Source organism: Genypterus blacodes, unplaced genomic scaffold (genome assembly GCF_046128005.1).
Source record: "Genypterus blacodes isolate CSIRO-AG114 ecotype Tasmania unplaced genomic scaffold, CSIRO-AGI_Gbla_v1 ptg000513l_1, whole genome shotgun sequence".
NCBI lineage: Eukaryota > Metazoa > Chordata > Actinopteri > Ophidiiformes > Ophidiidae > Genypterus > Genypterus blacodes.
Window position 1 is genome coordinate 26,463 of NW_027467268.1, and position 23,538 is coordinate 50,000.

General features: G+C 48.8%; 4 protein-coding genes across 7 annotated transcripts in view; 1 reads left to right on the plus strand and 3 right to left on the minus strand.

Moving 5' to 3' along the window:
• Nucleotides 1–383: 383 nt before the first annotated feature.
• actr8 (actin related protein 8) lies at nucleotides 384–5,218 on the minus strand. 2 transcript variants are annotated; one of them, XM_076140077.1, is made up of 13 exons: nucleotides 4,205–5,218; nucleotides 3,850–4,017; nucleotides 3,663–3,773; nucleotides 3,354–3,458; nucleotides 3,009–3,182; nucleotides 2,735–2,828; nucleotides 2,441–2,573; nucleotides 2,184–2,337; nucleotides 1,997–2,092; nucleotides 1,684–1,824; nucleotides 1,237–1,546; nucleotides 865–1,028; nucleotides 384–782 (listed from the first exon to the last, which is right to left on the minus strand). In XM_076140077.1, the coding sequence occupies exons 1-13, from the start codon at nucleotides 4,379–4,381 to the stop codon at nucleotides 639–641; spliced, it is 1,971 nt and encodes a 656-aa protein (XP_075996192.1). In that variant the 5' UTR covers nucleotides 4,382–5,218; the 3' UTR covers nucleotides 384–638. The 2 variants fall into 2 exon arrangements, with proteins under 2 accessions (XP_075996192.1, XP_075996191.1); XM_076140076.1 differs by having other exon boundaries at nucleotides 3,850–4,020; nucleotides 4,205–5,216.
• Nucleotides 5,219–6,150: 932 nt separating this feature from the next.
• il17rb (interleukin 17 receptor B) lies at nucleotides 6,151–10,160 on the minus strand. 3 transcript variants are annotated; one of them, XR_012960775.1, is made up of 11 exons: nucleotides 9,965–10,160; nucleotides 9,837–9,858; nucleotides 8,975–9,088; nucleotides 8,761–8,867; nucleotides 8,549–8,681; nucleotides 8,225–8,251; nucleotides 8,100–8,144; nucleotides 7,723–7,833; nucleotides 7,321–7,595; nucleotides 6,329–7,078; nucleotides 6,151–6,195 (listed from the first exon to the last, which is right to left on the minus strand). XR_012960775.1 is itself a non-coding variant. In XM_076140079.1 (10 exons), the coding sequence occupies exons 1-10, from the start codon at nucleotides 10,025–10,027 to the stop codon at nucleotides 6,668–6,670; spliced, it is 1,311 nt and encodes a 436-aa protein (XP_075996194.1). In that variant the 5' UTR covers nucleotides 10,028–10,160; the 3' UTR covers nucleotides 6,207–6,667. The 3 variants fall into 3 exon arrangements, 1 of the variants encoding a protein (XP_075996194.1); XR_012960774.1 differs by having other exon boundaries at nucleotides 8,225–8,254; XM_076140079.1 differs by lacking the exon at nucleotides 6,151–6,195 and having other exon boundaries at nucleotides 6,207–7,078; nucleotides 8,225–8,254.
• An 83-nt stretch (nucleotides 10,161–10,243) lies between these two features.
• chdh (choline dehydrogenase) lies at nucleotides 10,244–18,120 on the plus strand. Its single transcript, XM_076140078.1, has 10 exons — nucleotides 10,244–10,315; nucleotides 11,673–12,112; nucleotides 12,197–12,427; nucleotides 12,600–12,766; nucleotides 13,036–13,187; nucleotides 13,266–13,395; nucleotides 13,571–13,705; nucleotides 13,858–14,000; nucleotides 14,601–14,703; nucleotides 15,909–18,120. The coding sequence occupies exons 2-10, from the start codon at nucleotides 11,706–11,708 to the stop codon at nucleotides 16,325–16,327; spliced, it is 1,887 nt and encodes a 628-aa protein (XP_075996193.1). The 5' UTR covers nucleotides 10,244–10,315; nucleotides 11,673–11,705; the 3' UTR covers nucleotides 16,328–18,120.
• Nucleotides 18,121–18,896: 776 nt separating this feature from the next.
• Nucleotides 18,897–23,538, minus strand: part of cacna1db (calcium channel, voltage-dependent, L type, alpha 1D subunit, b) — a 29,173-nt gene continuing 24,531 nt past the window's right edge. Inside the window, exons 41-48 of the mRNA XM_076140075.1 lie at nucleotides 23,207–23,538; nucleotides 23,052–23,078; nucleotides 22,720–22,860; nucleotides 22,469–22,626; nucleotides 22,216–22,328; nucleotides 21,916–22,050; nucleotides 20,720–20,893; nucleotides 18,897–20,607 (exon numbers count right to left, since the gene is read on the minus strand). The exon at nucleotides 23,207–23,538 is cut by the window's right edge and continues 96 nt beyond it. Of these exons, the coding sequence (XP_075996190.1) occupies nucleotides 20,302–20,607; nucleotides 20,720–20,893; nucleotides 21,916–22,050; nucleotides 22,216–22,328; nucleotides 22,469–22,626; nucleotides 22,720–22,860; nucleotides 23,052–23,078; nucleotides 23,207–23,538 (1,386 nt within the window). The 3' untranslated portion in view covers nucleotides 18,897–20,301. The remainder of the gene's footprint in view (nucleotides 20,608–20,719; nucleotides 20,894–21,915; nucleotides 22,051–22,215; nucleotides 22,329–22,468; nucleotides 22,627–22,719; nucleotides 22,861–23,051; nucleotides 23,079–23,206) is intronic.

Consider the following 23,538-nt stretch of genomic DNA (forward strand, 5'->3'; position numbering starts at 1 on the left):
ATTTTCTACTCTCACTCTTTTTCTTCACCTCCTTTTTCCCCTTTTCCTATTCTCTCGTTCTTTTTCTACTTTGCATTTGAGGGGAAAATATGAGAGAATGGACAACTGAGAAAAAAGAGGTGAAGAAAAAGAACAAGAGAATAGGAAAACAAGAAAAAGGAGGTGAAGAAAGTTACGGCCCTAAACAAGCTTCCGTTTTCAGCTTTTAAATCCATTCAAATGTCCTTCAGGCCTTCATCCTTCTCACTTCTTCATTCATCCATTCAAACACTGTTGGGACCGTCACACTCATCAGGCGTTCCTTCAGCATTTTCTTCAGGAAATGCATTTGTAGTTTCTTTTTCTGGTTCTCCAGCCCGCACACATCAGAGATGAACATCACGTGTGTTGAGTCCTGGTTTATTAAGAAAATGATGCACTTACTATTTCACTTTAAAATGTTTCAAGCACTATATTCAAACTCAAAGTACTTTCCAAACCTACTGAACACTACATTAAAGCATTCTCAAGCTCCTGTGCACTCGGTCTCAGCTACTTCACGTTAACAGAGCGACGCCACGTGAGTCCCGACCTGATGCGAGAACGCCACTCGCTGGGTTTTGAGTCTCAGCAGTAAAAACTTAAGGAAACACGATTGATCACCAAACGCAGGCGGCTCTCTCACGCAGCATTCGCACACCAAAGCGCTGCCACTCCCTCTGATGGATCCACATCTCCTGGGTGGTGTCCAGACACGCCAGCACCGCTCCCCCCTTCCACGAGATGAGCCGAGGGTCCATGTCCTGAACACAGCATGTCACCAATCAGAACACAGGAAGACGGCGTGACCTCACGGTGCAAACAGAAGTCACTGTCCCAGTTTACCTTTGGCCGTGTGATCACTTCCACATTGTCCACCAGTCTTCTGAAGGATGGAGGCATTTTGTTGATGATGCGGTGGAGGAGGAAGTCCTGAGCGCCGTGAAACATCAGACCGCCTCCCACAACCAGAATGGAGCTGTACATCTTCCGTTTGGTCTCATCTGAGGCTGTCAACAGCAACAAAACAAAAAATGAAATAAAGACAAAGAAAATCTTTCCTACAACTCCTCAGAGGGATTTCTTACAGGTTTTTGTTGATGTTTTTTTCCAATCTTCACCATTTTACTATAATATTTTCTTAAACTTTTCTGCACTGGTTGGTCTTGTGAACCTTTCTGATGGTTGCTGTGTTGGGTTTGTTGTCTCCTTGCTCACCGCAGCAGTCGATGCTGTGCAGGATGGCTTTATCCAGGCCCAGCGCTTTGCTCTCAAACTGGCTCATGATGGCGCTCTTCTTGGAGAGCAGAGCAGATGGAGGCTCCTCCACGTCTCCAGCACCCATCAGACAGTCTCCCTGTGCAGGCCCCAGCTCCATGTCTCCTTGGCTGCCTGCTCCTCCTCCTCCTCCTCCACAGCCTCTGGGCAGGTCAGAGAGATCAGCGATGCCCCCCTGACCGCTCATCTCTCCATCCAAAGCTCCTCCTGGTCTGCAGAGAGCTTTACGGTCTGCGGCGGATTTGGAGGACTGAGGAAGACAGAGGGAGGAGGAGGAGGAGGAGGAGAAGAAGAAGAAGGGCACAAAGGTTCAGCTCTAAAAGATTTGATTTGGAATCCGATACAAGGAAGTGCGTGTGTGTGTGTGTGTGTGTGTGGCTGTGTTACCTGGTCTTGCTTGCTCTGTGTAGCCAGCAGGTAGTGCTCGTCATGTGGATCCTCTGAGTCGCCTTGGGAACGGTGCTGAAGCGACGTCATCTTCTGACCCACGATGCCAAATGTGGTCGGGTAGAAAAGACCCATGGATGCCTGGACAACACACACACACACACACACACACACACACACACACACACACACACACACACACACACACACACACACACACACACACACACACACACACACAGATGAATGAATGAATGAATGAAAAACACACGGAAATCAAAGAAATGCTTTTGCTGGATATCGAACTACCAACCTGTAATTTCTCATCTCCAAGTCGAACCTGGTAGAGAAGAGCTGGGGCTTCTGGGAAACGTGTCTGGAACTCGTGATCTTGTAAACCTGATATGTCCTGTTCACATACAAAGAGTAAAAGTTTAACTGAAGATTCAAGAGCACACACACACACACACACACACACACACACACACACACACACACACCTGGTCAAGATGGCAGAAGGTCTCTTTCAGATGCTGCAGCAGTTGACAGTCCAGTCTGTTGGCCAGCTGACAGTCTCTGTAGGGAAAGCCCGCCCTCTGCAGGAGCCAGAAGAAAGTGCGGGTCACATCCGAGCCGCCGTACGCCAAACACAACCTGCAGAGTCCAGCGGGCGAGTTTAAGAGAGAGCGCGGACGAGACGGATCTGTAGGAACGGAGAGCGAAGACGAGCGGATAGATGAGCTTCTGGGAGCCAAACCTGGAGTTGCGGTGAGAGACGCCGTCCTCCACACAGCACAGACTCGTCTTCTGGTCGCCTACGTCCACCACACAGGCGCTGCTCAGCCCGCTGCCAAACGTGGCACACACCGACTCCTGGTGCACGATGATGGCTGCTCACACACACACACACACACACACACACACACACACACACACACACACACACACCGCAGAAGTTATGGCAAGTTGAGTTTACTCCTTTGTGTCTTTGTACTTGAGTTGTACATTAAGCTGTGTGTGTGTGTGTGTGTGTGTGTGTGTGTGTGTGTACCTGAGAAGCCCATGTTAAGCAGCAGCATGTTGACCATCTCCTTGATGTGCTGTCTGTTGTAGATGTCAGGAACCAACAGGATGCACCTGTAATACTGACAGGAAGTAAGTAAAGTCATTAAATACATCTTCCTCCTCCACTGTTCTCTTCTTCTTCACTTCTGTAATCGCAACCCAACACAAAAAAAACTCGATCTGCCTGTTTTAACTTCATCCCTTCTGTTTTATGAACAGAGCTGAACCCTGAACAGAACCTTCAGCTCTGTCTCTGGTACCTTCAGGTCCTTGAGTGGGATCTCCAGCTGCTTCTGTATGACCTGACTCCAGATGGTCTCCAGGTCGGCGAGGACGGCCGTCAGCGAGCCTCCGGGGCCAGAGTGTACGTTGAGCTGACCTCTGACCACGGGCCAGTGGACGTCGTAACAGTCTGACGGACTCACGTGAAGAGCCTGATGGAGGGACGCCACAGAGTCAGAGAGAGGTCCAGATCCTGATCCTACTGATCCAGAGCCGATCAGGATCAGATTAGAGGCTTTAGTCTCTGCAAACATCCAGTAGCAACCCAGTGGTATAGATAGAGACACACAGACACAAAGACACACACACACACACACACTGACCTCTTCCCCCACCAGATGCTGAGGATGGTGGGCTGTGTTGGTCCACTTCACTCTGGAGCTGCTGTCCAGCACAGCCGGACGGATCTGACAGTTATACGCCCTGGCCTACACACACACACACACACACACACACACACACACACACACACACACACACACACACACACACACACACACACACACACACACAGCAAAGTTATTATTGTAATGAATGGTAAATGTAATTCACCATTTGAAAACGTGCAACAATTGCAACATCTCTCTCTCTCTCCCTCTCTCTCTCTTTTTCTCTCTCACACACACACACACCTGGTCAGCAGACACAGGTGTCCTCCTCACTCCGTTGGACATCTTCTTGGACCAGATGGCCTGCTCCACCATCTTCAGTCCGTTCTGTCTCTGCTCGTTGCTCTCTGGTTTCTGTAAAGGTTCAGATATCAGTCAGACACTTAAAGGTCCTGAGACACAGAGAGCCAATCAGAGCGCTGCGTCTTACGTTCAGGCCGTCTCTCAGCAGCCACTGGTCCTCGTGTCGGGGCTGGCCGCTCTGCTTGTGTCTGCGTGCGATCACATGTGGGACGGTCACCGGCAGAGTGTCCGTGGCTCTGCCCAGGCGGAGCGTCCTGGAGCCGGGATGGATCACAACCACAAAGTTACTCTGGATCTGCTGCAGAGGGAAGGAAGGAAAAAGGTTCAATCACAACATTCATCATCTGGACCAGCGGGTTCAGGCTGAATGTGTGTGTGTGTGAGAGAGAGAGAGATAGGAAAAATAACCAGGGTCAAAGGGCAATGGTGTGTGTGTGTGTGTGTGTGTGTGTTTCTCTCTCTCTCTCTCTGTGACCTCTGACCTCCTGTGCGGACTCTGGGATGGCCGGAGGAGCGATGGGTCTCTTCACTCCGCGCTGCTGCTCCTTCTCCTTCTCCTTCTCCTTGTCCTTGTCCCGCTCCTTCTCCTTATCCTTGTCGCGCTCCTTGTCTTTGTCCTTCTCCTTCCCGCTCTCCTGCTCCTTCTCCGCCTGCGTCATGGCGCCGGCTCGTTTGTTTTGCTTGTTGTTCGCCTCGGAGGAAGTCAGACGCGCGTGAGAGTCTCCAAAACGGCAGATGCGCGCGTGCAGTTTCTCCCGTTAAAGCTGAACGCTGCAGCGGTGAAACTCACTTCCGTGTTTGGTCATGTGACGTGACGCGGCGACTTCTATTGGCTGAGCATATTTCCTTAAAGAAGCAGCCGGATGAACTCAAACATCCGTATTCATATTTACAATAGAAGCTTATTTTAACTTTACGGAGCAAATACTACGATATACACAACACATAATGATTACTAAACATAAATAAATAAACTTACATCATTACAAAAATACGTCTTGCAGATATCTGAATAGCGTAATATGTCTATACAAAACTACACTTTCCGGTTTTTCAATATACAGAAATGATTTTCCAGTGGCATTCTAAAGGAAGAGACGTCAATGACGTGTTGCCAGGTGTACGATAATTATCGTATTTGTCCCGAAAAAGGCCAAATGTACGATAATTTGACCATTCCGTGAATGTGTGGTTGTAATCGGTTGTAAATCAGCCTGTCGCAACTGTCTGTCGGAGTCGGCGACTCGGAGCGCATCTGTCAAATGCACGCTGGAAATTCCAGCCAATCGTGCTTTTCGAAATGTGAGCTACGAGTGACGTGTATGCGTTTGCCTCAGAACAACGGCCATGATTGGCTGAATAGTCCGCTGCGCCCGCCCCATAGGTGAGGAAAAGAAAAAAAAAGAAGAAGAAGCAGAGCTGGTCTGGTCTGGAAGAAGAAGCGCTGAAAATGAGTGAACAAATGGAAGGGGAAGAAGTAGGAGGAGGAGGAGGAGGAGGAGGAGGAGGAGGAGGAAGAAGAAGTGGAGGAGGAGGAGGAGGAGGAGGAGGAAGAAGTGGAGGAGGAGGAGGAGGAAGAGGTGGAGGAGGAGGAGGAGGAGGAGGAGGAGGAGGAGGTGGAAAGTGTAAGACGAAGTCGGCGGGGCAGAGTCTGGGTAAGCAGCACCGCCCACAAACCTATCGGAAAGAGTGGGAGAGGGGCACATTAGCCTAACGCAACTGTGGGGCTGCTGAATCCATTCCGTACTGACGCCACAAAGCTGTGAGTGTCTGTTGGACGCTGTTCAACACTAGAGTGACTATAGCGCATCAATAGACTTGTTATTTTGGTTGATGATGGGTGTACGATAATTTCACTCAAAATACGATAATTGTATGTCTCTGGTACGATAATCCCACATTTCTCACCTGGCAACACTGGCTTTTCAGAAAAGCGAAAAGCAACCATGACTCATGGTTGCTTTTCGCTTGAGGGCAGAGTAGCGCTGTAGATCATTACAGGATAATTTCAGTGTGGAATTTCCCTAGAAGCGCGGAAGTTGTTATCATCCATTTCTGTGTAACCCGTCTCAGCATCCAGAAACAGGATCGTACTTTCATTGGTGTCAGTTTATGAAACGTTTAAGTTTAATGAGAATTCTGACTTGCAGGAGGAACTTAGTGGAGAGATTTCCCCTTTAAACCTGCATCCATAGTTTACTTCTACAGTGTTTACTACATATTGTATTATATTTGTATCTATTACCCCACTGACCCCGATGGAGCTTCAGCTGTGTGTGATGTTACAGCCTCCCATATGACAGTGACAGTAAACACCTAACTCTGATCACACACAGTCATTGTTATTGTGAAGGCAGACTGGAAAAATAACAAATCAACAACAAATCAGCTCTGATGAAAGACTGACACACAGGATAATGTAAATAAACTTTACATAAATTTTAATAGCACCGCTTTTTAATAATGTGCTGAACTTTGCATAGAAGCTGCCTGGGAGGTGGACAGGTGAGGGAGAGTGGGAATGATGTCATTTCAAAACATCTTATTTGAATTATTTCACTTTTACACTCACAAACACGCACGCACATACACACACACACACACACACACACACACTTTTTAATATGAAAATGTAAATAAAGACTCCAAAACTTTGTTAAGGGCGTTTCAAAAGTGTTGCTCTCCATTGAAACTGACCTGGAAATTAGGGTAACTGTGATAAAATAGAGAAATTACAGGAGACCTCACAAGTTTCCAATGATACTTTTGTGATTTGATAGATCAGATCTCTAAAGTAAGCACACGTGTAACAAGGAAAAACAATATTTGTGACATATGGGAAAAACACCATCACATAGTATTATAGCCTAATCAATACGCCTAATCAAATGATCTATTGATAGACTAGTTGCCTACCCTGATCATGATTCAGGCATTATAGGGTTTTAAAAGACGGTGACAGCTCTGAGTGGTTCTGCCTCTGTGGCAGTGCTGCGTTCAGGTGCAAGCAGCTGCCCCATAGCTTCTCTTAGCTTGAAAGCACCCTGTTCACTGTAGGAGGCCTCTGGTCTCCACATGAGCCTGGCTGTCTTCTTCTCGCCCTTCCTCTCAGCGTGGAGCCTCCTGCAAAGCTTGTCCAGGTCCCTCATCAAACAAAAGCTCTTGCAGGTCCTTAATTCAGCCGCCAGAGCTGTCCTGTCCTGCCGCTTACCGAGCTGCACCACCCAGAACTTTGCCAAGTCACTGGAGCACCTGGCGTGACTCGCTACCGTGTTTAGCATCAGAGGGTAAAGGTCATGGGCGGCAGCTGAGACGGCAACCCCTGAGTCGGCATGTTTAGGGAGCGAGCGGTGGGGCTGAAGAGAAGAGAAGAGAAGAGAAGAGAAGAGAAGAGAATGAAGTTGCCATAATTTGAGAAAGAACTATCACAACTTTGGTCTATCAAATCAGTTGTTTACTTTGAATTCCAGGTCCATTTCGTTTTTATTCTCACGACATTTAGACAGTTTTTCTCAAAGTATTTCAAATGTTTCCCTGACTCTATTTTGTGGAATGTTACACATGTACCCAGCGTCTCTCTCTCTCTCTCTCTCTCTACCTGTGGGCAGACGATGATGACTCGCTCTGCAGCTTTGCTCTGCTCTGCCAGCCAGCGTATCGGCCCCAGCTCGGCTATCTTCCCCTGCTGCCACATGTCCACAGCCACCTTGCAGTCGCCGTGGTACTGCAGGAACTCTGCCAGGGCCAGGACGGCCTTCTGGAAGGCCGCGTCCTCAGCCGGATACACCAAGAGGACCGAGACAGGAACCCTGGGAGATGCTGGCAGATGCTTGGTGCCCGAGTATAGAACAAAGTTCCATCCCCTAATTCGATCTGTGGATTAATAAACAGTGGAAGCAGCAGGAAGTCAAGAGGATCGTTTAGAGGAGCATTGTTCTTCAGTTCAGTTTGGAGGTGACGTTTGTTTACCTCCATGTATCAATGGAGTGCTCGTACTTACAGGTCAAGAAGAGGGCTGTCAGGATGATCAAACCAGCCAGGCCTGCACAGATCACTATGGTGATGTTACCGAAGAGGGGCCGAGTCTCAACACTGCTGCTCATCCCAGGGTCTGCACACACGCACACACGCACACATGCACACACGCACACACGCACACACACACACAAACACACAACTCATTGTATGATGTGGGCAAAATGATTGATCATTTTTAACACATTATATGTAAATGGATATTATCTGCACTTCCTAACTTCCTGGTCTGGACTGAATGTGAAAGAAACATGACCAGCAGGGGGAGACAAAGTCAGGTGGGCCCAATTCACTCCAGTTGGGGCCATAGTGAGAGCACTGAGCAGGAATTGATACTCCTACCTGATATGGAGGCTTGAGTGACGATGATGATCCCTACAGGGGAAACTATGAACAAAGCAACGTTACAACAGCAAAATAAACCGTTTGTGGTTAACAACTTGGTAGAAACTAAGAGAAGCGCTCACCTGGAGTGTTACCACCTGCACCCTCAGCTGCTGCATACAAAACAGAGACCATTGTTCAAACATTTCTGTATCTAATCGTCCAAACTTTAGATATGAGTTGTACCAACTGGCAATTTAACATAATTTCGTGATTTTCAGGTAATATATATGTGCAAACAAGGAAAGTGACGTTGTTTTCTATAAATCGGAGCATTCTGCAAATATTTGGCCTTCAGTTAAGAGGTCTGTTGACCTTTGAACTGACCCCTGTGCTGTAGGCTGAAGAAGTTTCATTTCATATTCTGCTCTAAAGGAGAAAAACATTCTGAATTAAAGTGAACTCACCGCTTTGTTCGAAAGGTATGTTGGTCTCTTCGCCTATATAAGCAGCACCGCTCCCCAGAGGAGGCAGCGGGAGATTAGCCGCCTGTACATAGACGGATCCAGGGGTCATCGACTTTAAAAAATGAAACCACACCTGGGTGAAAGAAGACTGGTGTTAGTTTGGAAGGCGTGTATTCATATAAGCTCAGACTCATCAGGCTGCTGTAGGACACCTGCTTCATCCCAGAGAGCTCTGCTTTGTCCAGGGGGGGGCTGTATTTACAGAGATACGGTTCGCCCGCAATCATGATCCGAGTGCCTGTCAGGTATTTAATGCTGACTGCAGGCAGAAAACAACAACAGAGGAAACAGAACAACAATCAGTCATTTGTGAGTCATCGTCGAGTTGTTTTCGTGTTTATTTCCAAGTGGAAAAAAATGTTTTACCATCCACATTGATGGCCCAGCTTATGTTGAGCTTGGTGATTCCTCTGTCAGTCACAGGCTGCAGGTTCAGCATCCACAGCACAGACGGAGACTTGTCACTGCAAGGGGGTAAACCTGCAACAAGAGCAGGAAGTGACCTGTGTGTGGAAACTTCAGAGGAATCATACGACCACGAGGGAATGTTCTGAACCAGGATGTTATAATGACAGAAGTTGTGTCAGTGAAATGAGAAATATTTATATATATATATATATATATATATATGTATATAGATGACTGAGTGTGTAAGTCCTGTTGGAAGTTTATGTCATGTTTAATTCCTCTTAATGTGACGCTTTACGGACTGAACATTTGAATCATTGCAGGACATTTTGTGTATTTCTCTAAACCCAAGACACAATCCTCGACGATTCTCAACAATATGAGCTCAGATCATATTTATGGCTTCACTGCATATTAACCAGTAAGACAGAAACGTGCCACTGCAGCCAGTGTGTCTGATTGTGTGTGTAAGTAAATCCAGACCAAGTGATGTCTCCTCTACTATTCTATCTTCTTCTATGTTTAGAATGAATGTGTGGGATTAATCTGACTGGGGAAAGCTGAGGAAAATAAGACCAATAACATCAGTATACATCTTTGTTTCTCACAATTCATTACTATTATTATGTTTTTGCAATTTAAATATAAATTAGCTGTTTTCTTTTTTTAATTATATATATTTTATCTGTGTGAATTCGTAGATTGATTTTGATACAATTTATTATCATTTATTTTGTAAAAAAAAAAATATGTATATTGTTATAATAATTGGTAATAATATGAATAATGTAGTTCCAGATGGGAAAGCACCGTCACACACCTGTTTCACTACAGCTCACAGCCTGCAGAGGAAAAACACACACACACAAACGTCACCTTACTCACTTTGCTCCCACAACAAATCCAACAAAGTAATTAAGCCAACGTGAATGAATGAAATAAACTCACAATCCCATGTGACGTCACCTGGGCTACCAGCGTGAAGAGAGTGGCCACCGAGACACACAGCATCCTGCCGACAAACACCAGCGAATCAAATGGAGTCAAATGGAATCAAATAAGAGCGCTTCTCCCTCTGGTTGGTCTTGGTCTGGTTGTCAGAGGATAACTTGTTGAATGAATCCTCTCCGTTTCTGGTCCTGTTACCTTAAATAATCCCCACACTAAGCCCCGCCCACTGGCACTGCCACACTCTCCTCAACTCCCCCCCCGTGTGTGTGTGTGTGTGTGTGTGCGCGCGCGTGTGTGTGCGCGTGTGTGTGTGTGCTTCCCTCTGCAGTCTGCTCCGCTCCGGTAACGGTAAGCCGCTCTGAGTGTTTTTCTGCTGTTTGCACGCTAGAAATGATTAAGACATTTTACAAGTTGCACTCAGTGTAAGTTGTTGTTGTTGTTGTTGTTGTTGTTGTTGTTGTTTTGTCTGCCTTTTCAAACTTACAACAACTTCTCAAAGTTAAACTCACTCTTTGCGAGTCTGTCAAAGTCTAAACGTCTTTCTCACCTTCAGACATTAAACTTTTAGGATTAACCATTAACTTTAAAAGGTCTTAAATGGGTTATTTAGTTTGTTTTAGTGATTTATAAATACATTTGAAAGCCAGTCTCAGTCGCGCGAGCTGGCGGACCTTGAGACCGTTACAGTAATAAGACGATTGCGAAATGTGTCGTTACTACGTGAGTGAAGGAAAAGAGAGAAAGTGCAGGAAGTTGCATTGATCGCAGATGCTGAGTCGCTGCGTGGCTGCTGAGTTTATGACGTGATTGATGTGCAGGGAGCCTCCAGCATTCCTGACCTACATTACCCTGCAGGCCAGTGTGTCTCTGTGTAAACACACATAAAGCAACAAAACAACAAAGCAGGAAATCCTTCACATTTAGCAGTAAAATGATCGATAGTTGTACTGCAACTTTTACATTTGTGTCTTGTTACACAAAGAGAGGATCACACACACACACACACACACACAGACACACACACACACACACACACACACACACAGTGTGTGCGTGCGTGCATGTGCGGTTTGAATATTTCAAAGGTTTTGGATATGCAAATGTAATTCCATTGCGTTGTCTTTCCTGCCGTCACGTCTGTTGCGTAAGTAGAAGTTCCAACACTACAGCCGTACTGTCCTGGGCCATTAACAGGTTGATCAGGGTAAACGCTGGTACAGTCTGTCCCAGAGGGCAGTGACCCCCTCTCTGCTGGGGTTGATCAGGATCACAATGATGATGTCATCGATCCAAAGTGCTGGAGCCAACAGTTGGTTTTAGTTTTTCTTTACTTCCGGCCATAAAAGGATTTAGGTGATATGTGTTTAGATCTTTAGGGATGTTTTCCAAATTAAAAGGAACAACTGTGGCCCAAAATCCCTGATCTGGAACCAGCAGCACGGATCCAGACTCCCTCCAGCAGGGGCTCTGGATCTGGGTGAGCTTGGGAGACATGAAAGAGTCAATCGAGTTCTCCCAACTATGATGTTCAGGGTGAAGCAGTCTTTAGAGGTGAAAAGCAGAGTTCTTCCCTCTGTCGAGAGGAGAAGCAGAACGTTTCTTGAATGTTGAATCTCCATCTTGTACTTGAGTAAGTGTGCTGGGTAACTTCCCTCCTCTGCACCTGTCATTGTATTCAGTGTGTGTTTGTGGTCAACAATAACAGCTGAGTGGCGGCTGAGGTGAAGCCTCCAGGATCATGATGTTGTCTTTGGCCACGTTGGGCCAAACTGGAGCTCGTCTGGCAGTGAGCAGAGCCGTCACAGAGGGCCGTAGCCGGGTCAGCTGTTTGCCAGTCATCTCCGACCAACTCTCCTCCTCCTCCTCCTCCTCCTCCTCCCTCTCCTCTTCCTCTGGCAGACGCTTCATCACCACAGCTGCTCGTCGTTATGCCCCATTGTCGCCTCAGAAAGCTCCGTCCTACAGTTACATCATTGTGGGGGCGGGGTCAGCGGGCTGCGTCCTGGCAAACCGTCTGTCGGAGGATGCCCACGAGTCTGTACTGCTGCTGGAGGCGGGGCCTAAGGACATGTTGCTAGGCAGCTCGCGGCTGTCATGGAAGATCCACATGCCGGCGGCTCTGACCTACAACCTCTGTGATGAAAAGTACAGATATTATTTTGTTTCTATGGTTTCTGATATCAATAAAGTCTGATATTGTGTAACATCCCTCATTGCGTTCCTCCGCAGGTATAACTGGTTCTACCACACTTTACCTCAGGCCCACATGGACAACCGGGTGTTGTACTGGCCGAGGGGCCGCGTGTGGGGCGGCTCCTCCTCGCTCAACGCCATGGTGTACATCCGCGGACACGCCGAAGACTACAACCGCTGGCAGAGAGAGGGCGCCGAGGGGTGGGACTACGAGCACTGTCTGCCTTATTTCAAGAAAGCTCAGTGGCACGAACTGGGAGAGAACAGGTACGCTCCAGAAAACATCTGCTTTCATCTGGAATAAGCAGAAACATGCGGAGCAGCAGCAGCAGGCGGATTGTTCTGTAGCACTGATTCATAAACACTTCATGTTGCTATGGGAGCAGTCTTGCCTGTGTGCGGCCCTGTGATGTAGACGTTGTGTTCCTGTTGCCTGTAGGTACCGAGGGGGCAGCGGCCCCCTGCACGTGTCCAGAGGGAAGACCAACCATCCCCTGCACAAGGCTTTTATTGAGGCGGGGCAGCAGGCAGGATATCCTTTCACTGAAGACATGAACGGCCAGCAGCAGGAGGGGCTGGGCTGGATGGACATGACCATCTACAAGGGTAACCATGGAGATCTGACCTTTAGAAAGATGCAAAGTCACATTTGCATGCATGGAAAGCTGCTGGTCACTGTTCCTAATGATGATGTCACTCACGAGGCTCCTAAAAGTAAAAAACTGATTTTTTTTGGGGTGAAACTTGTGACCTTATTTTGAAAAATGCTCCATTATCAAAGAGCAAATACAAGACGGATTCAGTTAAAAATGGAATGCAATAATGACAGGAGAATGAATGATGGAAGGTGTTGCTGAGGTCACGCTGTCTTCCAGGGAAGAGGTGGAGCACAGCCAGCGCCTACCTGAGACCGGTCCTGCACAGGCCCAACCTGAAGACCGAGGTCTACTGCATGACCACCAAGATCCTGTTTGAAGGCGACCGTGCCGTGGGCGTGGAGTTCACGCAGAAGGGCGAGCAGAAACAGGCGAGGGGCAGTGCTTCATCCGTTCCTTCACCCTGGAGTTGATCTTTTTTGCTGACAAAGCGTTTTCTCTCTCCTCAGGTGTTTGCAGAAAAGGAAGTGATCCTGAGCGGAGGAGCCATCAACTCCCCTCAGCTCCTCATGCTGTCAGGGGTGGGGAACGCCGACGACCTGAAACAACTCGGAATCCCTGTGGTCCAACACTTACCAGGTGTGTGTGTGTGTGTGTGTGTGTGTGTGTGTGTGTGTGTGTGTGTGTGTGTGTGTGTGTGTTCCTTTTACATCCATAGAAGCAGATAAACAGCTCATCTGTGATTTGGATCTGGAGCTCAGACTGTGTGGTCACATGCTCACACACTGACCAGCTGTGATGCCTCCTGTGACAGGTGTGGGCAGTAATCTGCAGGATCACTTGGAGCTGTACGTCCAGCAGCAGTGCACACAGCCCATCACCCTGTACAAGGCCCAGAAACCCTTCCTCATGGTGAAGATCGGCCTGGAGTGGCTCGCCATGTTCACAGGTAAATCCACGTTCTCACAAAGTAGTGAGGTCGGAGTCCAGAGCTTCTTCTGTGTGATGGATGTTTTGTAATGAGAAGAGGAGTGTATAGTGGGTGAGATACACCTGTACCTCCATGATGACCTTGTTCCCCCCTTGGTGATCTCCCTGCAGGTTATGGAGCGACGGCTCACCTGGAGAGCGGCGGCTTCATCAGGAGTCGACCGGGCGTCACGCACCCTGATATCCAGTTCCACTTCCTGCCCTCACAGGTCATCGACCACGGACGAGTTGCCTCCAAAATAGAGGCCTACCAGGTGTGTGTGTGTGTGTGTGTGTGTGTGTGTGTGTGTGTGTGTGTGTGTGTGTGTGTGTGTGCGTGTCATTACTCTAAAAGTTGGGTCTGGCTTTGTTTGAGATTTGAAATGGCTGACTTCTAGGCTCTGTCACGCCCTCACACACACACACACACACACACACACACACACACACACACACACACACACACACACACAGCTTATCTCTTATCTCTACTGCTGTCTTTGTGTAGACAGCAGTTAGATTGTGTTCTGTGATAGCTGTTCCCCGGTGATAACAGGTCAGGGACAAGATATGAACACAGCACCAGCGATTAAAAGGATCAAGACAAGCTTTGACTCTCACACACACACACACACACACACACACACACACACACACACCTGCATGCATTTGTGCTCACACTGCACTGCACAGCTTCCCCACGCGACCCCATGGGGCAGCAGTAGGTTTCTTGTAAACACACGTAGTAGACAGAGGCAAAGAACACGACCACTGACAGCCACGTGGCGTCTGAGCCCCCGTGTATCACCGCCGTGCGTACGTATCTCTACATGGAGTGATGTCGCTGACGTAACCAGACTGGCGCTCTGCTGCAGGTTCACGTTGGGCCGATGAGAAGCAGCAGCGTTGGATGGATGAAGCTGAGGAGTGCAAACCCTCTGGATCACCCCATCCTGCAGCCTAACTACCTGACCGCCGGTGAGACCACACACACACACACACACACACACACACACACACACACCCAAGAGCCCAGCAGGCAAAGCAGAACAGACACACTTTAATGGCTGAGGTCAGGATGGAAGATGACATCATTTCATTTATCTTACCTGTTATCGTCGTCAGGAAGTCTGAGTGTGTGGAGGGAGGAGCGGACGGTTGAATGTGATGTCATTAAACATGATGTCATTCCCTCCCTCCTCTACTTGTTTCCTCTCCTCTTTTCCTCTCCTCTCCTTGTTTCCTCTTCTCTCCTTGTTTCCTCTCCTCTCCTCCTCTCCTCACCTTGTTCCTCTCCTTGTTTCCTCTTCTCTCCTTGTTTCCTCTCCTCTCCTCCTCTCCTCACCTTGTTCCTCTCCTTGTTTCCTCTCCTCTCATTGTCTCCTCTCCTCTCCTTGTTCCCTCTCCTCTCCTTGTTTCCTCTCCTCTCCTCCCCTTGTTCCCTCTCCTCTCCTTGTTTCCTCTCCTCTCCTCCCCTTGTTCCCTCTCCTCCCCTTGTTTCCTCTCCTCTCCTCCCCTTGTTTCCTCTCCTCTCCTCCCCTTGTTCCCTCTCCTCTCCTTGTTTCCTCTCCTCTCCTCCCCTTGTTCCCTCTCCTCTCCTTGTTTCCTCTCCTCTCCTCCCCTTGTTTCCTCTCCTCTCCTCCCCTTGTTTCCGCTCTCCTTGTTCCCTCTCCTCTCCTTGTTTCCTCTCCTCTCCTCCCCTTGTTTCCGCTCTCCTTGTTTCCTCTCCTCCCCTCGTCTCCTCTCCTCTCCTTGCCTCCTCCCCTTGTCTCCTCTCCTCTCCTTGCCTCTTCTCCTTGATTCCTCTCCTCTCCTCCCCTTTGTTTTCTCTCCTCTCCTCTCCTTGTTCCCTCTCCTCTCCTTGTCTCCTCTCCTCTCCTCCCCTTGTTCCCTCTCCTCTCGTTGTTTCCTCTCCTCTCCTCCCCTTGTTCCCTCTCCTCTCCTTGTTTCCTCTCCTCTCCTCCCCTTGTTTCCTCTCCTCTCCTCCCCTTGTTTCCTCTCCTCCCCTCGTCTCCTCTCCTCTCCTTGCCTCCTCCCCTTTTCTCCTCTCCTTGCCTCCTCTCCTTGTTTCCTCTCCTCTCCTCCCCTTGTTTCCTCTCCTCTCCTCTCCTTGTTTCCTCTCCTCTCCTCCCCTTGTCTCCTCTCCTCTCCTTGCCTCCTCTCCTTGTCTCCTCTCCTCTCAGACATTGACGTGTGGGAGTTCAGAGAATGTGTCAAACTCTCCAGGGAGATTTTCGCCCAGAAGGCGTTCGACGTGTTCCGTGGCGCTGAGGTCCAGCCGGGTCCAGAGGTCCAGTCGGACGCTGAAATTGACGCGTTTGTGCGTCGCAAAGCGGACAGCGCCTACCACCCGTCCTGCACCTGTAAGATGGGCTCGCCCTCTGACCCCATGGCGGTGGTCGACTCCAACACGCGTGTTCTGGGTCTGGAGCGGCTGCGTGTGGTCGACGCCTCCATCATGCCCAGCATCGTCAGCGGTAATCTGAATTCGCCAACCATCATGATGGCAGAGAAGGCGGCTGACGTCATCAGAGGTCGCCCCCCTCTGGTTGACCCCGGGGTCCCGGTGTACCGGCCCCCCTCGCTCCACACGCAGAGATGAGGCCAGGCGGCGGATGTTGGAGCGTCGCTGGTCTGAGGAGATAAGAAGAGATGTTATCCCTCTTGTTCGCACAAGTCTCCATGGTAACTAAAAAGGCCTCTGAGGTGACATCACACACGCTCATGTAGCAGTAACGGAGGTGCTTGTTTATATGTTTTCTTATGACTTAAAGGTCTCTATACGTGATAAACTTTATTTGTTTCTATGGTTTTTAATTGATCCAATTTTAATACAACAAAATATAAATGTATATTTAATATAACAAGCTATGAAATTTGATTTTGTATGAATTACATGACTGACATTGTTTTAGTGAAGCTGCAGCAGTCTGGAGGCCTGACTGGACCTGAGAGCAAAGAGTCACAGTAACACAATAACACAATAACACAATAACACAACACTAAAGGTTCAACTCGTCCTCTAGGTTCCCAAACAAAACTCCACTTTAGACTTCAATGTCTAAGTTGTTTTGCAGGCGCGCTGGTTATTATTGAGTCTGCTGACACAAAGCAGCTGTTTGTTTACGTTAACTGATCTGACTCTCTGGACTGTGGAGTCAAAGATTGAGTTTGGTGAAGTACCTTATCAGAATGACACACACACACACACACACACACACACACACACACACACACTGTGCTCCTCAGGTTGAGTGCAGCTATGTGAGTGAGTGTCAGAGGATCAACCAGCTTCCTGGTCTCTGTGTTGTTCCAGATGTTCAGTGTCATCCTCCCTCTGAATCGTTTCCCTTCCTTGGCTGAAGGAGATCAAAAACTCATTCTGAAGGTTTACAAGCTTAGTTTTACTGAATGTATAACATATGTTGTTTTCACATGTAGATGTTTACAAAGAGGTAATGTGAGTTTGTTTGGCTGATGGGATACAAAAGAAATGATCATTGTGTAAAGCTAATAACGCTAACAAGATATTCTCTCATGCACAGGTGGAGTCATTGCATATAGAGTTCAGTTTGCCTTAGCAGGATGGCCAAACACACACACACACACACACACACACACACACACACACACACGCACAGGCATGACATGGATATGTCAGCAGAGTTGAATTGATGAGGTGAATGCAGCGATGCCTCACCGGATGCATTTTTACTATCAGGCCTAGCGGCTCTTAGTTTCTGTGTGAGTCATCGTCATTGGCAACAGTAAAGCATGTCAGTGTTTATGAGAGATGGAACGTGGCGGCTGGTGGATTCTTGAATCAGTCACTCTGTTAATCAGACGTGACTAAGATTCAAACTGTATGAACACAAACACCTGTAATATTCCACATCTGATTGAGAGAACATGTTGACTTTATCTTAGCACGTCTTTACTCACCTCAGCTGTACTGTACACACAGATCCTTTACATCAGATGCAGTATTTGACCTTACCGTATTATTACCACATGATCGGGAGAAGAGGCTGAATTTGTGCGATGAAGGGAAAATGATTTGTGTTGTTTGTTTGTTTGTGTTTTCTTGTATTGATCGTCTGTAAGCAAAACACTAGAAGCCGTCCTGACTTTGTCCTCGTGAGTTTATTCAGTGGTCCTTAAAAAATCCTCAGGAATTTCATTGTTATTCAGGCAAGAGCAATCAAATGTACAAAAAAAGGGTTTTTGGTACAAAATCTAAAAGATACTAGAAGTTTTTATGCTACAAAGTAGACTGAGCTATTTTTTACGTTTTGAAACAACAGACGGATAGAAAGCATCACTTTTTACAAACTGTACAGATTTCATAAACATGTCTAAAGCGGCGGGACGGTACAAAAATAAAATAAAGCTGTCAATTGCACAAAGATGAAAGCGTTGTTGTGTTTTTATCACGGGCGTGTCTCCAGAGGTCACAGGTCAACAAACCAGAAGAGCCGCAGCTGGAGGAGCAACCTGAGTTCTGCTTCTAGTGACGTATAAAGTTTAATTTGGACTGTACCAAGTCTGGCAGTGTTGGCTGATTCCATGTGGATTTGATTGAAGTCGCCATGCAGGCAGACATGAGCAGGCTTCTCTCATCATGGGTTAGAATGTGGAACAAGCGACCGTGTGACATAAGTCCAGTCCAGCTAGCTGAAGGCAGTTTGCACTTCAGATTCTACGAGACGGCAAACGGGAGCTTTCACGCCTCCTCTGGACCAAATGGGCAAATATACAGATGTGCAGCTTCACTCTGTGTCTAATTTGGCTGCAGCTGTGTTCTAAAATTTGTCAATGTAAAGTAAAATGAAGAATCTTTGGTTGCCTGTCGGTGGTGACGTTGCTCTGCTGCTCAGTCCTAAAGCGCGGCGTTGTGCGAAGGAGCTTTGGGCTCACACTGAAGAATGACACATCTGGTCAATTCCCTTGTTTGGGTTTGTTGTCTGAAGGAGCCCTTTGATCGCACAGAGGGAACACGTTTGGGAACAGGTTTAGACAAAGACACAGAACAGATGACAAAGCGGCAGCAGACTTGGTGGAGTGTGCTTCACTAAGCAGCTGGTAAGGACACCACCTCTCCACCCTACACACACCACACACTCACGGCAGCAGCCTCGGAGCAGCAACCATACACACCTGACACCAAGACACAGAGAGGAAACAATATGACTCCTTCACAAAGAGGAAAACATCTGACACAACTTCAATTTGGCTTCATTGGCTTCCAGATTGGAGAGCGGGAAGGAGGCCTGATGGATTTGTGGGCCGTGTCTGATTTCACAACATTAAACTGAATAATTCCTCCATCGGGCTTGAGTAAGTCAAAGCCGATCATCACTGATCGATCAGTAGAAAACTAAGTGTGTAAGTGATTGATTACTGTGCAGCAAAGAGGTAAGGCAGACGGGACAGAAGAGAGGGGGGAGGTTTATCTGTGTGTGTGTGTGTGTGTGTGTGTGTGTGTGTGTGTGTCTAGCAGAGGGATATGCCTGAGGACAAAGTCTTATTTCACTGATATGTGACTTCCATCTCTGATTCAAGAACCCAGAGCAGCAGAATGAAAGCGAACCCTGCACTGTGCCTCTCATGCGGCTGTGAAGGCTTCAGCTCCTCCTCATCTTCACTCTGGAACAAAGAAATCATCAAATTACAACAGCAACACTCTATTTATCTGGAGCAGCACACGGACGTGGAGGTGCACGTGACTGCACTCGGTGATTGCCTTGTTTTGGTTTGCTGTCTGCTGGGTCGCACAGAGGGAACACATCTGCCCTGATTGAGGAACTCAGAGCTGATCAGAGGACGCGCTGTGTGTGTGTGTGTGTGGCTTCTGTTGTAGGAACATGTTCAGACATGATCATCAAGTGTTTCCTCATCATGGAGATCACACTTTATCAACATGGAACAAACCCCGATTAAGACCAGGAGCTCTGGACTCATGGAACAGAAGGAGACGCTTTCATTCAGGAGCATTGCAAAGCCAGCGCGCACACACACACACACACACACACACACACACACACACATCAGCGGCCCTGGCAGACTGACGTCCTCCAATGAGACGTCAGTGTGAAGTCGTCCTGCACCTGATTGGATGAAGGGATTGACTGGACGATTGGCCTTTTTAAATCAGAGACATGATTGTCTCTGTTCCTAGCTTTTGTTGACTCAGGGACTCAAACACTCTGTGTGCTGGCTCTGCAAGGCTTCAACCATCAGCTCATCAATGCAGCAATGCAGTAGAGGAGGAGAGGAGGAGAGGAGGAGAGGAGGAAAGGAGGAGAGGAGGGGAGGAGTGCCCTGAATCCCTCCTACATGGCAGGTAGATTGGATCCCTCCGTCTTGGTTCCAGCCCCTTCCATCCGTCCGTCTGTCTTCTCTCTCCCTTGTCTACCTTTTCATTCTCCGCTCCACAGAAGAGAAAACAAGGCACTTTGTTCTCTTATCCATCCGTCCGTGTTCCGTCTGCAGCAGGAGGAACAAACATCCTCTCAAAGTGGAAATGTGGAATAAATTGAATTGGAGAAAGTCTAAGGAATCCCCTATGAGCCGCTGCTATAGCGACGTGATGCAAACCATTTCATCTGTTAGGTCCTCCTCGCATTTGGCAGCAACGTAGGGTTCCTCGTCGCTGTAGTCATGGATACTAGAGTCTCTGAGACGTGCGGAGCTGAGTGCGTCCGAGCCGGCGTTCCCCGCTCCGCCCTCGTTGTCGCTCCCCACGCTCCCGTACAGCAGGTTGTTGGCGGCGCTCTCCATCTCGTCGATGGTCATCTGGCACGCGTCCGCAATCTCCTGTTTGGTCACGGTGACAAACTTGGGGTCTCTGGCGTATTTACCCAAACCCTCAGAGATCAACACCTGAGGAGCACAGAGGCAACACAAGCTCAACCAGCTGAGGACGCACAAGAGACAGATCTGACCTGAGACTCTATCCTCTCCATATGGTTCTATTAACTCTTAGTTGACTCACGGCCTCCACCAGACTGTTGGCGCTGCCTCTCTTCTGCTGCTCGTCAGAGGGTAGCTGCAGGTGTGAGGGGGAGGGGCTACAGCTGGGGGAGGAGCCCTGAGTGTCTGTGTACCAGGAGCTCCTCTGCAGAGCACTGGGGACGCTGCAGACGCTGCCGGGACTGCGCCAGTCCACCTGCACACACACACACACACACACACACACACACACACACACACGGACAGACAGAGACACACACACACACACACACATACACAAACACACGGACAGACAGAGAGACACACACACACACACACACACACACACACACACACACACACACACGGACAGACAGAGAGAGATACAGACACACACACACACACACACACACACACACACACGGACAGACAGAGAGACACACACACACACATACACACACACACGGACAGACAGAGAGAGAGACACACACACACACACACACACACACACACACACACACACACACACACACGGACAGACAGAGAGACACACACACACACATACACACACACACACACACACACACACACACACACACACACACACACACACACACACGGACAGACAGAGAGACACACACACACATACACACACACACGGACAGACAGAGAGACACACACACACACATACACACACACACAGACAGACAGAGACACACACACACACACACACACACACACACACACACGGACAGACAGAGAGACACACACACACACATACACACACACACGGACAGACAGAGACACACACACACACACACATACACAAACACACGGACAGACAGAGAGACACACACACACACACACACACACACACACACACACACGTACAGACAGAGAGAGATACACACACACACACACACACACACACGGACAGACAGAGAGACACACACACACACATACACACACACACGGACAGACAGAGAGAGACACACACACACACACACACACACACACACACACACACGGACAGACAGAGAGACAAACACACACACACACACACACACACACACACACACACACGGACAGACAGACGCCAAAGAAAGTCTGAATTTAGTGCAGAGGTTCTAAAGTCTGATATTGATTCTGTGTATGTGAACAGGAAGTTCAGGCCCTGATGAGACACAGAAACATCGACACACACATGTAGACAAACACGTGACAAACTGTGCATCCCACCTGTATGAGCGGCGTGTAGGAGGGCGAGTAATCATGGCTGATGGGAGAGGCAGGGGGCGTGGCCCAGGAACGCAGCGACCGCGTGGGAGACAGACGGTGGATTCTGCTGGAGTCCAGACCGGCCACCGCCATCACCTGGGGGCGGAGCTCAAAAGTCAAGATAGGGGAAGCCAACCTTCAGCGTGTGTGTGCGTGTGTGTGTGTGTGTGTGTGTGTGTGCGCGTGTGTGTGTGTGTGTGTGTGCGTGTGTGCGCGTGTGTGTGTGTGTGTGTGTGTGTGTGTGTGTGTGTGTGTGTGTACCTGTTGCTGCATCAGGTGTAGTGGCAGTGCCGTGCACGAGGGAGAGCGAGGAGCGTCGTCATGACTACCTCGCCTGCGGAGACACTCGAAACTGAAGGCCGGTCTGCTTGAGGCTGAGCGGACACGCAGACAGACACCATGTCACAGAGTTACAATCTAGAGTTACAGCCTAGAGCGGCAGCCTGAACATACGTGTGCATGAGGGAAACATGCAAACAGGCAAAGTGCATCGATCATCCGTCCACAAACTCACGCTGAGGTGAGGGGAGGAACCATCTCCGCGGTGACCGTCTGCCATCTTGGCAGATTGGCTGTTGGTCATCGTCATAGTAACCGTCAGTCTGATTGTCGCTCCTTGAAGCTTCGAGGTCCAATTCTCCATTTGGATCCTGGCCGTCCCTGAGAGACAACCTGCAGGAGAACACCAGGAGAAGAAGACATGGAGACGTTAATCATGACCAAAGAGCTGCTAGACATCTGACAAGTCTGTTGCCGCGACGATACCTGTCCCTGGTGAGCATGATGTCGTCCTCGTGAAACTCCTCCCCGCTGTAATAATCTCCCGAGGCTCGCTCGTCGTCGCTGTCCTCGGCCCCCAGCTGCTCGCGGCGTATGGTGGGGTAGAGACCGCCGCCTGTGTCTGACCTGGGGGTCAGAGGTCAACGTTACAGCCACTACCATGTTGTCAAGACGACTATGTCCTTTACAGTTGGTATTTGACTGTGACTGCTGATTCAGAGCAGTGGAACATCAACACTGAAGATGTAAATGACTTGAACATGATGTAATCTTGTGTGTAAACAGTCACAGGTAAGGTAAGGTGTGGCCTACAGTACCTAATGTAGGCCTCATAGTAACGAGTCCTGCACGCAGACGGACGGTGGTCAGAGGATTTGGAAGAAGAGGAGGAGAGAGAGAAGACATTCAACAACAACAACAACATTATATAAACACAGGCGGGTCAGGAGTGTGTGTCCCTGGCCTCACTCACCTGCTGGACTGAGACTTCCTCTGTCTGTCCTGCGCCGCGTTGCTGTGACCGGGCGAGCCGGAGGACGGCGGCGGCGGTCGGCTCCTGGTCCAGTTTCGCCTGAGCAAACCTTTCTGCTGGCTCCCGTTGGTCATGGGGGGAAGTGAGGGCACGTTGGCGTTGTTGAGGTTGGCGTTGGAGGAGATCGGCAGCTGATGGCAGCTGGAGTTACAGTGAGGGTGGTAATGGTTGTTATACTGGACGGGTGAAGAGTTCCTCTCTGTCTTCCCTCCTCTGTCACTGCCGCTCCACCTCCTGCCTTCCATGGAGGCGCTGCAGGAGAAGGAGAGGAT